We start from the raw sequence: 12,380 nt of genomic DNA, 5'->3' as shown, positions 1-12,380 counted from the left end.
TACTCCTACAGGGAAGGTGGAAGAAATTCAGTCTCTCTTTTTTTTGGGGGGAGCAGAGCAGTCAAAGAATGAACCAAACCAAATGATTGTTCTAGAATGGCTATTCCTCACAATTGCTCCTTGTGATGCAGCGGAACCATGGCAATTAGGATCTCAAGACGCAGCAACACCTATAATGCAAGGAATAACAGACTTACATCACGATGTCTTTTTCTTCGTTATTCTGATTTTGGTTTTCGTATCATGGATCTTGGGTCGCGCTTTATGGCATTTCCACTATAAAAAAAATCCAATCCCGCAAAGGATTGTTCATGGAACTACTATCGAGATTCTTCGGACCATATTTCCTAGTATCATCCCTATGTTCATTGCTATACCATCATTTGCTCTGTTATACTCAATGGACGAGGTAGTAGTAGATCCAGCCATTACTATAAAAGCTATTGGACATCAATGGTATCGGAGTGCGCCTCTTCACGAGGGTGATTAAAGTGCAACGAAATGCCTTAAAGTTGAATAGGGTTCGCGAAGCATCTGGCTTACCGGTAATCTCCCATTCCCGCCGTCGAGAGACTTTAATAACTATAGCATGCCAGAAACGGGGAGTTGAGGTGGTTAGACCTATACCCCGAAATGCTCCCAGCATAGGAGCCTATGGTTCCATTCTTGTTGTTGCTGGAGGTACACATCCCTCTTCTCGGTGTGGAACGATATACGAGAAATAGATGCTCAGCCTGCAATGTCCGATAACGGCGCTGAAGTAGTGAATCTATCGGCACCATAGCAGTGGTATACAACTTTGGACCTAACGGCCGGCCTAGTAACCTTTCGGAATGGGGGATCCCCGTTGGCAACAACCACGGTAGTAGTTGCGGAACTACTGGGCCGGGAGAGGAGCGGAAAGCCACTTGACTGTAAGGAGAGGACAACCTCTTGTTCCTGCTCCTCTTTCTTCGCTTCGGGGACGGAGGTCCTACGGTAGGTAACAGCAGGCACAAGCAAGTTGACCGAAGGGGACCAGCGCTTCTACTCCTCCACCGAGGAGCCGTTCTTGCGAGAAGCAAGGGATGTCGTGAACGGTGGGAGGTCACAGAGAATTGACCTATTCATAGAGTGATCCTATGATCGATACAGGATATAGACTATCTCATTCTTTATTCTATTCTATTTCTGAAAAAAAAAAGAAGGGTGACTCAACTTCTCAGCTAGAGTTGGTGGTGGGACCTGTTGGCATAATGCACGCTGGAACGTGGGAATTCGAGGTCTCATGAACTACTACTAAAAACCAACCTTGTTTTTGTTTTGTTTGTGGACAAACGATATCCGGTCAGGCCTATGGCTGGATCCTTTTAGATCTACGGGCCGGCCGGCCCCGGCCGTTTACATGAGCATAGGGAATCTATACTCGAGCGTTCCACTGGGCCCCTGACAGGATAGGTGAGGAATCACTCTGGATCTTCTTTTTTTGGGCTACAACTTCGCCGAGCCGACTAGCATCCCTTTCCACTGTGCATTTTTCGAACAAAGAAGACGACTATAGGATCGAATTCGCTCTTCAAGAAACTGCTCGTCCCATACCTTCTGCCTGTCTCATATGTGTGGAACCTGGTCTTTTTCGGTTCCAGCCTCTCCCTCGAATACATAGGGTAGGTAGGGCTGGGTGAGAAATGGTTCCCTCTTGCCAATAAACTTTCCCCGGCCTTCGATTAACCTTACTCATAAAGGGTCTTACGGTCGGGAGAACTACCTAACTAAAGAAAAATAGTGTTCTTTCTAAGAGTAGGCGTGGAGAGCTTTTTGCGGGGAAACTTGCAAGTACAGTTTGGGGGGAGGCGGGCGTCGACCCTACCTTATGAGTATTCGGACTATAACAGTTCCGATGAACAGTCACTCACTTTTGACAGTTATACGATTCCAGAAGATGATCTAGAATTGGGTCAATCACGTTTATTAGAAGTCGACAATAGAGTGGTTCTACCAGCAAAGAGCCCTATACGTTTTATTGTAACATCTGCTGATGTACCTCATAGTTGGGCTGTACCTTCCTTAGGTGTCAAATGTGATGCTGTACCGGGTCGTTTAAATCAGACCTCTATTTCGGTACAACGAGAAGGAGTTTACTATGGTCAGTGCAGTGAGATTTGTGGAACTAATCATGCCTTTATGCCTATCGTCGTAGAAGCTGTTCCTAGGAAAGATTATGGCTCTCGGGTATCCAATCAATTAATCCCACAAAGCCCCGACAAAGAGCCAGTACTGGTCCCCTCTCCCTCTGATGACCGAACGCAATCGTCTTCGTGGGCTTCCGCGCTTGCAGATTGGGGAACTTCTCGAACGCAATCGTCTTCGTGGGCTGCCGCGCTTGCAGATTGGGGAACTTCTCGCTCGGAATCGGAATCGAGTGTGAACGAAGCCCAACAAAATGCCCCCGCAGCAGCAGCGGTTGGTGTTGGGGCGGAGATCCAACCATTCCCATTGTTACAGGATGCCCTAAGGCGTCAGGAGCTAGATAGCCGGCTGTCGTTCCACTTGCACTTGATCGGAAAAAACTGGACAGAAGGGCAAATAAACGCTACGTTGGAACAACAATTCTTGTTAGAAAAACAAATGGAGAGCGCTTTACTGGCCAATGGCTTTAGCCCAGAATCGATTCTCAACGAAATGGGAAAAATACGAGGGATCGCTTTCTATCCGTATGGGCGACCCCTCGCTGCCACGACATACAAGAGCTATATAGATATAATTGAAAGGGTTGGGCCAGACCAGAGCCCACCCTACAAACGCATTATAACTGCTTTTGTAGACTGCAAGCTTCGCCTTCGATTTGGGAATTAAGGGAAAAGCTATATAAAGTAAAACTAAGGTAGTCGCCATAAGTCAGCTTTTCTTTTTTTCGGTATGCCGCTCCGCGAGCAAGGAGTGCCACGCACAAGCGGAGCAAAAAGAAAGCAAGGGAAATTCTTCTCTTTTTTGGGGAGAAATCCTTTGATTGCGTATTGAATATAGATCCATGTCTTTCTTGTTCCACTAGCTAAGACCAAATTCTCACATGTCCCATTCGTCATTCCAACCTTCTTTTTTGATGTCAAAGACCAGAAGCTACGCGCAAATTCTCATTGGATTGGGGTTGTTCTTAACAGCGATGGCTATTTATTTAAGTCTTCGGGTAGCACCACTAGATCTTTTACAAGGTGGAAATTCTCGTATTCCGTATGTACATGTTCCTGCAGCTCGGATGAGTATTCTTGTTTATATCGTTACGGCTATAAACACTTTTTTCTTCCTATTAACAAAACATCCCCTTTTTCTTCGCTCTTCCGGAACCGGTACAGAAATAGGTGCTTTTTCTACGTTGTTTACCTTAGTTACTGGGGGGTTTCGGGGGAAACCCATGTGGGGCACCTTTTGGGTGTGGGATGCTCGTTTAACCTCTGTATTCATCTTGTTCCTTATTTACCTGGGTGCACTGCGTTTTCAAAAGCTTTCTGTCGAACCGGCTCCTATTTCAATCCGTGCTGGACCGATCGATATACCAATAATCAAGTCTTCAGTCAATTGGTGGAACACATTGCATCAACCTGGGAGCATTAGCCGATCCGGTACATCAATACATATTCCTATGCCCATTCCAATCTTGTCCAACTTTGCTAACTCCCCCTTCTCAACCCGTATCCTGTTCGTTCTGGAAACACGTCTTCCTATTCCATCTTTTCTCGAATCTCCTTTAACGGAAGAAATAGAAGCTCGAGAAAGAATACCAAAACCTATTTCACTCGCTTCGCATCCATGGCTGAATGGTTAAAACGCCCAACTCATAAAAAGAATACCAAAACCTATTTCACTCGCTTCGCATCCATGGCTGAATGGTTAAAGCGCCCAACTCATAATTGGCGAATTTGTAGGTTCAATTCCTACTGGATGCACACCAATGGGACCCTCCAATAAGTCTATTGGAATCAATAAGTCTATTGGAATTGGCTCTGTATCAATGGAATCTCATCATCCATACATAACGAATTGATGGGGTATATTCATATCATAATGAACAGTAAGAACTAGCATTCTTATTGAGACTTTCACTCATAGGGAAGAAAATAGATTTATAGATGGAATCAAATATGCAGTATTTACAGACAAAAGTATTCGGTTATTGGGGAAAAATAAATAGACTTATAATGTCGAATCAGGATCAACTAGGACAGAAATAAAGCATTGGGTCGAACTCTTCTTTGGTGTCAAGGTAATAGCTATCAATAGTCATCGACTTCCGGGAAAGAGTAGAAGAATGGGGCCTATTATGGGACATACAATGCATTACAGACGTATGATCATTACGCTTCAACCGGGTTATTCTATTCCAACTCTTATAAAGAAAAGAACTTAAATCAAAATACTTAATAGCATGGCGATACATTTATACAAAACTTCTACCCCGAGCACACGCAATGGAACCGTAGACAGTCAAGTGAAATCCAATCCACGAAATAATTTGATCTATGGACAGCATCGTTGTGGTAAAGGTCGTAATGCCAGAGGAATCATTACCGCAAGGCATAGAGGGGGAGGTCATAAGCGTCTATACCGTAAAATCTCTTTTCGACGGAATGAAAAAGACATATATGGTAGAATCGTAACCATAGAATACGACCCTAATAGAAATGCATAAATTTGTCTCATACACTATGGGGATGGTGAGAGGAGATATATTTTACATCCCAGAGGGGCTATAATTGGAGATACCATTCTTTCTGGTACAGAAGTTCCTATAAAAATGGGAAATGCCCTACCTTTGAGTGCGGTTTGAACTATTGATTTACGTAATTTGAAATAAAAAATTTTGTTTACGACGAAACCTAGAAATCGATCACTGATCCAATTTGAGTACCTCTGCAGGATAGACCTCAACAGAAAACTGAAGAGTAAGGGCAGCAAGTGATTGAGTTCAGTAGTTCCTCATAAAAAATTATTGACTGACGAGATATAGTAATATGGAGAAGATAAAATTCTTTCAAGCACCGACAGAACCGGAAGCGCCCCTTCTTTCAAAGAGAGTAGGACGGGTTATTCACATTTCATTTGATGGTCAGAGGCGAATTGAAAGCTAAGCAGTGGGAATTCAAAAGATTCCCCCGGGGAAAAATAGAGATGTCTCCTACCTTACCCATAATATGTGGAAGTATCGACCTAATTTCATAGAGTCATTCGGTCTGAATGCTAGATGAAGAACATAAGTCAGATGACGGAACGGGAAGACCCAGGATGTAGAAGATCATAACATGAGTGATTCGGCAGATTTGGATATATATATATCCACCCATGTGCTACTTCATTCTACGATATATATAAGATCCATCTCTATAGATATCATCATCTACATCCAGAAAGCCCTATGCTTTGGAAGAAGCTCGAAAAACTGTTTGGGAATTGATCAAAAGAAGAATCTAGCCCTTAGGCACGGCCATACATAAGATAGAAATCACACTTGGAAAGGGGGGACAATTAGCTAGAGCAGCGGATGAGATAGTACCGGAGTCGTTCAAAGAGCCCTTCTTTCTATTCTGTTTTGTGCGTGTCAACTATTGATTCTATGCCATCAAAGCATGCTAACAGCAGAAAAGAAATGCAAGTACATACAACTGCGGTAATGCCGCATCATTGATAAAGAACCTTGCCATCCCCAGCTTTGTCCCCTGCAACAAGTTCATTGGCATATTCCCCTTCCCCTTCTATTCCCAAAAGCTGATTCAATAGGCTTCCTTTATTGATTCAAAAAGCTTCTTTCCCGCGACATGGACACTAAGGTTAGTTTCCATAGGGCGAAGCGGCGACCTCATTCATTCATTCTAACAACTCATTGCCCTATTTTATCTAGATCTAGTCTATATAATGATAATGACCGAGACCCGTACATAAGGTCGTTCTAGCTTATATCCCTCTAAGGAAGTCTGAGCTCCTTCCCATGCTAAGAGCCTTTCTAAACTCTTGAACTTAAGAGAGGCTTCTTTTCAAGCTGATGAGTAGAAATTGAGTATAAAGAAAATGACAAAAGAAATCTCACACGGAGATCAGTGTACCCATAGATCTATATGAAAAATAGATATATGAAAATTCAAGAAATTCGTTTTCAAAAACCCGGGATTTCAGAGGCGAACGACGACATAAAGGTTCCCCAAGTCATCCATGGCGGCCGGGCAAGCTCTCCGTCGAGCTGTCGATTTCCCTCCTATCCTAATGACAAAACCGGATTCAGAGGTTGTTTCTCTTAAGACGAAAACGTACGATTGCAGTCACGAAGGGTTTCCACCCTACGTCATCATTTTCATGCTTTTTTGTTAAGTAACATGAGCACCTGGGGAGACGCTGTTGGCGGGGCAGAAGCACTCTTAACTGGGGGGAATGCTTTCTATTCGGCCTTCGATTCGATGATACCTGTCTCGTTGTGGTAGAATAGTACTCCACCATCCGATCTGAGTCCCGGTCGGTGACAGCGGCTGATTGCTTTTTCTTATCGGGGGTTTTTACTTTCCTTCCTGTTCCCTGTTCTGTAGAGCGGTTTATCCCTGACTATCTTAGGGGAAGATTTATCTCTTCTCTACAAAGACACTCGGAACGCAGTTTGGTCACAGTCAATGGGAATAATACAACATGAAGACAGGACGCATTAATATTCTAAAACAAAGACGATACTGAATGGGCTCCTCTGTTGCGCCGTACTGCTTGCTTTGAAACCTATTCAGATGGCGCGAGATACGATAGGCTTTGCTTTCTTGTTGCGTGAAAGTGCTTGAGCGACCGTCGGGAAAGATTTTTAGCGGGGAAGGCAGCCGAGTCGTCCGTCTTATCTTAGAAATTGCCTTATTAAGGTCCCATCCGTCGTAACCCTTACATTGCATTCTATCGAGTTTTAAGTTTTATTCTTCGTTTCATGTGGTTCCTCGGTAGGTAGGGCTTCCATTAGTATAGTACCGTGTGCTTGTGCAGGTGAAGTGAAGCTTTTGTTGATTGATTCCAGACAGGTCTCTCGAGCCTTCTTTCTCGCTCTCATCTATTTTACATAGATGATTGGTCTCGAGCGTGAAACTCCCCAGGGATTCAAAAAGAAATTCTACTTTTCCCTAACGCCAATAAGAAAGGATGGTGTTTTTAGGTAACAAACCACGCCAAACAGGCTAATCCCGTAGCAAGAAAAAAAGCAGAAAGGAACCGGGGTGGGTGGCCAGGTGTGAAGAGAAAGATAGCGTACAACGGAGTAGCCAACTCATAGAAAGAGCAGGGGCGCTAGCTTTGAAACAAGGTAACAGGAGAAACTAAATAATAATCGAGCGAAGATTTTTTGTTCTTCCTTAGTCCAATCGAGATATATTTTATTGTACAATTGATGCGGAACGAAGGCGCTTTCCGGGGAGGTGAGGGTCGTAGACATGATATTTAGATCACCTTGAGTTGAGAAGGAAAATAAGCTATTCAAGTTGGTGAGAGAACGGGACGGGATTGGGAATGAATCGATGGACTCCGGGAAGCTTCGTTCCTACATTCTGCTCTCACTCAAAGGCATTCCTTTTTTTGTTCATTTTACGGGAAAACAACAAGGAAAGGGGCTAAGATCCTCGTTGACAACATGAATTCGTACGCAAGATACCGAATTGGATCCCTTTCATAGATGGGAATTGATGAATTAAGGAAGCAGTAGCACTCCCTCCCGATGTTTTGCCAGAAGCGAAGCTCGTTTTCCGACAGAAAGAGAAAACTGCAGCCCCGGACCGAAAGGTGGGCGTCTCAATCTAAACCAGCCTTGTCTACCAAGAATCGATACATCGAGAAGGTAGCATGTCTAACTAGAATGCCCTAAATTGAGGAAGTGAAAACTCCTTTGATTGTTCTTCGCAGACCGGCCATGTGATCTCCCTTCCCAGGTCTTATTGCCGAACCGGTTCTCCTTCTCCCATCTGATATTTTCATTACAGTTATAGCCTCAAAATAGGCAATGAATTGCGGACAACTTTCTCCTTCGCCGGTAGTTTCGAGAGCTAAGCCAATTCGTTTCTAGTTTTGTAGGAGGCCATAACATCAAAAATCAGGAGAATCTTCCTAATCTTTGACTTTGAAGTGGGAATGGTCACAAATAGAGAGAAAAAAGAAGAATATGTTAAAGGTTTCCCGATTGAATACGAAGTTTAACATCCTGAACGAACTGCTTTCCTTAAGCTAGCGCACCGGCACCGCTCCGTGGGCTTGCCAGTTTTCACATTAATGAGACAAGTCTGGTAGAAAGAGGACGTCTCTGCCCCTTCACCTGACACCTACTGCTAGGCAGAAATCCCCGCTTTCATTGAGGGAAACTTATTGAAGTCTGAAATCTACTTTAAACTCTTTGGAATTAGACAAAGGCAGGGCAAACCGGAGCCTAATGTTTATACTATCCATGAACTGCCTGCATGAATTCCCTTTGTGAAAGGCTCAAGAGTACACTGAGTTAGGCGAGATCAAGATTGACATATTTACTTCATTTTCATTAGTATAAGTTTGTTTGAAGGTGGGTACCGTGGAAGGGGTAGGTTCTCTCTGAAAGATAGACTCGGATAGGAATAGAGAATAGAAGCTGACAGCAAGCATTCTCCTCCGGGCTTAAGTAGGCTGCAGGAAAGCAGGTAAGACAATGACGAACTCGGACATGAAATGAAGTTAAGTATGGACTTTTTAACAAAAGCAGGAGTCAAGTTCCGAGCCGGAATTCTTGGGCTTCTCTCGAGAAGATAAAAAAGATCAGATGTTAATGATAGCATTGTCGACATCTGTCCCTTGAGAAAGAGTAAGATAGGCAAAAAGGCATAGAGACAACAACGGCCGCATCTCTCGATGAAAAGGCCAGCAAAGAAAAGCCCCTCTTCCTTCCCCTTCGGGCAAGCAACTTTCCTTCTTTTGCCCTCTCTCCTGCCCTTTACTTTAGGGCATGGAATTTCGGAGTGAATGAGTGCAACAAAACAAGGAAAGAAGGCTAGGAGATGACTTGTAATCGATCCGGCTGTTGGACCCAAGACCCGGCCCGGATATTTCATAACTGTTTCATTCGAAAGGCAGGCCAGGGGGATTAACGATACTATATTGGTTTCATCGCCCCCCAGCAGATCGAACAACAGATCTTTCCACTAATTCATTCTCCCATCGAGAGGATCAAAAGCGCGATAAAGAAAGATAGATTCACAGTGGGGTGACGTGCCTAAGTTCCCTAAGTTAGTTAGCGAATACGAGTTGCCCCACTTTAATGACTTCGTTGAGGAGAGGCGGAGGTTCGGGAGAAGGTATGGAAGCAGCCCACATGGGACAGATGTCGACAATGGGCACAGCCCCACTAGCAGCCGTGGGGCACCACTTGGGATGGGAATGGCTCAGCCCACATGCATCATTTGATGAAAGCACTCCAGTTGCCTCCGATGATTGGTTTGTCAACCACGCTTTCTCTCCCTCAAAACAATGCTCCTCACCAAATGCCCTTCCTTGGGTTGGGGCAACACAGCAATGAGTAGTTCGCTCCAGGACCCCACCCCCTCGAGAGCAAGATGCCGGCCGAGATGGAGCTGGGAGCAAACCTAGACTTTCCTGGGGCTTGCCTTACCTCAACATCTAAATAAATAAAGGGCGGGCGCCGAAAAGGAACCAGCCCTGCCTCTTCAAGAAAGCTTTGCTTGGTAGGCGCTGCCCACTCACTCGGACAATGCTCTGAACACGAAAGTGTGCAGTTCCGCCCCCTTCTCCCATGCTGAGTCACAGGCAGCGCCTCGGAAAGCACGGGCGAGCCACATGCAGGGAAACTTGCACGTGTGGTTCTGGCCGGGGACCCCGGTATACTGTACTAATATGTGTAGGTTCCCGTAATTCGAGTGAGATTGTCATGGCGCAAAAGCAGATATGGTCCGGTATTCCCTTGTTCCCTGTATTGGTTATGTTCTTTATATCTCGTCTAGCAGAAACTAATCGAGCTCCGTTTGATCTCCCAGAAGCGGAAGCTGAATCAGTTGCAGGCTATAATGTAGAATATGCGCGGGATGCGATCCTTAATAGTTCACTGTTGGCGGAAGCCAATGTCCCGGGGTCTCGGGGACTCATTCTGACTGAAACAAGGGGCGGGTCGGGGATTTCTGCCTTGTTATCAAAAAGGGAGTTGGGTAAAGCAAACTCTCTCCTTGGAGGAGCACGGGTTTAGTCAAGTAGAACCGGGTTGCGCTGCTTGATGCTCCGATCGAAAACAAATCAGTGGGGCCATGCCGGTACGACTGAATATGCGTTAGAAAGGTCAATCCCTCCCCTACGACACCAAAAAAACCGGGCCGAACTTCTAAACCGCCCGCTTCCATAGAACAATATCGTGGCAACGTAGACCTAAGTGGTCATATTGGATCCTTGGGAACCATCACAAGTACGGCCGGCCTATATATATTTGAACGAAAATGCCGTGTCGTCCAGCGGAGCCTAGAAGAAGGTGACTCGCGCAGACAGCTGACTCCTTTTCAATAGAAAAGAATAGCCAAACCAACCCAGCTGGCTGGTCAATCTCAGAGATCGTATCGGCCGGCAAACCGGAGACGGACGACCACGGTCCCGGCCTTACCAGCACCGGAGGTGTACTAATCAATGAACCCACGAAACCAACTTTCTTTTATGACAAAATAAACCAAGCCTAAGCGGTCACGACATCTTGTTGATATTGATTGAGTTGGAGGGACTGGACTTTCGCTGACTGAATCCATAAACCTAGACCGCGGTAACCTTCGTAACCAAAGCGTCACGACAACATCCAAAGGTGACCTTTGGGTTCTTAAGTAGGGGGGCAAGGAGGAGCACGTAGGAATGCCGACCACTACATAAGCCACTAGTGGCTGAGAGAAAGCGAGCAGCACCTTGTATAGGTTGGGCGGAGCTTAAAGAAGCAAGCCCCTATCAGAGAAAGCCATTGCGCGCTAGCCTAGCTAGCTAACGTTTTTCAGCTGGCTGTTATGTTAGTTGTAGCGCGCCTTCCCTCCTTCTCTCACTTTGGAAAGATTTTTCCGTATTTTCTTATGATGACCTGGTCGAGAGAGTACGATACATCGGTGTAAAAGATTTCCTTTTTTCTGTGAGCTTGGTTTACTTGACCGAAGGGTGCAGTAGAACTTGAAGGAGAGGAATAAATACCTGGTCTATAATTTTGACAAAAGGAGGACCGCTATTGGGAAATATCTTCTTGGTCGTCATCAAAGAAGTTGACGTCCGGGGCTTCCTCTTTCCCTTTAAAATAAAAGCGGTGAAGTGAAGTCCATCCTAAAGTTCCAAATCTACATCCAACACCAGAGGTTCCTGATGAGAACAAATTGTAAGGCGTTGAAAGAAACCCTTAAGAAAGATGTCAAGACCCTCTTTGACTTTGATATAGAACACATAAAGGGGGAGAGTCACAGTCTCCCTTATTTCCTAACAATAAAATTCTTTTTTGGAAGGGCCAGTAACAATGCGATATTCCATAGATAAGCAAGAAACTGAAGCCTCTCTTTTTATTTATGATGTACCGGCTTGAATTCACTTTCACTTTAGGAAAGGATTTCTTTCTCCTCAAAGTAGGTGTTCGCTCCGCAGCACGAACAGGTCGAGATGCGACGTCGATCACATCGGGTGGGGCCATTCTCCCAGAGCAGAGCTTGAAGCAAGGGTCAGAACTTTAGGCGGGGCCTCTGTCGATAGAGCTAAAGCAGTCATTCATTAATCCACCCTCGACATACTAAGCAAAAGGGCTGATCCAACTACAGAACAAATACAGACATAAACATAAAAAATACCGCACAGAGCGCCCGCTCTAAAAAGCTGCCCTCCGGCATTCGTCCTTCAAACTACCCACCAATCATCCAACACAACCAACTATTCATAAAAGAGAAATGAATTACAGAAATCAGTGAATGAAATAAGGCGAAAAAAAAAAAAAGAAAAGACCTAGGAACGAGCAGGGAGGATTGGTTTCCCCACCTTAAAGTACCGAGCATTTTAGGGGTCTAGCTCGCTGATATAAAAAACCGGAAGATTCAATCCAGGGACGCTTGGGACTGGATTGAATCCTTAGTTAGAGAGAGGGGCTAAGCTAAGCCTACGTAACGAAATGGGAACAGCCCTTTTTGTCCGCTTTCAGCTATGCTATATAGATGGGCTACCTTTTGAAATAAAACGGAATATGTAAGTAAGTAGCATCTAGAATAGAATCCAGAGCAGCTAAGAAAAAAAAAGGGTTGAACCCGGCTCACAAACCAGGAGATCTGGGGGCTTTTGCCCGCTCATCATCAATCCCATTCTACTACTCTGTTAGTACAAATTCTTGTCAGTCTCCGAGGGACATCGAAGACTTGGAACTACATCGATAG

The 12,380-nt window shown here is 44.9% G+C and overlaps 2 protein-coding genes and 1 non-coding gene across 3 annotated transcripts; all 3 read left to right on the top strand.

Moving 5' to 3' along the window:
- The first annotated feature begins 82 nt into the window (after positions 1-82).
- Positions 83-3,821, top strand: LOC138340748 (cytochrome c oxidase subunit 2). The gene is made up of 2 exons (XM_069292809.1): positions 83-464; positions 1,850-3,821. Exons 1-2 carry the CDS (start codon positions 83-85, stop codon positions 2,833-2,835), a joined length of 1,368 nt encoding a protein of 455 aa, XP_069148910.1. The 3' UTR covers positions 2,836-3,821.
- On the top strand, positions 3,050-3,821 carry LOC138340747 (putative cytochrome c biosynthesis ccmC-like mitochondrial protein). The gene has a single exon (XM_069292788.1). It carries the CDS (start codon positions 3,050-3,052, stop codon positions 3,800-3,802), a length of 753 nt encoding a protein of 250 aa, XP_069148889.1. The 3' UTR covers positions 3,803-3,821.
- Positions 3,822-3,849: 28 nt separating this feature from the next.
- Positions 3,850-3,923, top strand: TRNAM-CAU (transfer RNA methionine (anticodon CAU)). The gene has a single exon. It is a non-coding gene; the product is annotated as a tRNA-Met (tRNA).
- Positions 3,924-12,380: the final 8,457 nt, after the last annotated feature.

The sequence above is a fragment of the Solanum lycopersicum genome, chromosome 1, assembly GCF_036512215.1.
Source record: "Solanum lycopersicum chromosome 1, SLM_r2.1".
NCBI classification, from domain to species: domain Eukaryota; kingdom Viridiplantae; phylum Streptophyta; class Magnoliopsida; order Solanales; family Solanaceae; genus Solanum; species Solanum lycopersicum.
Note: the sequence above shows the minus strand (reverse complement) of the source record. Positions and strands in the feature narration are given on the sequence as shown.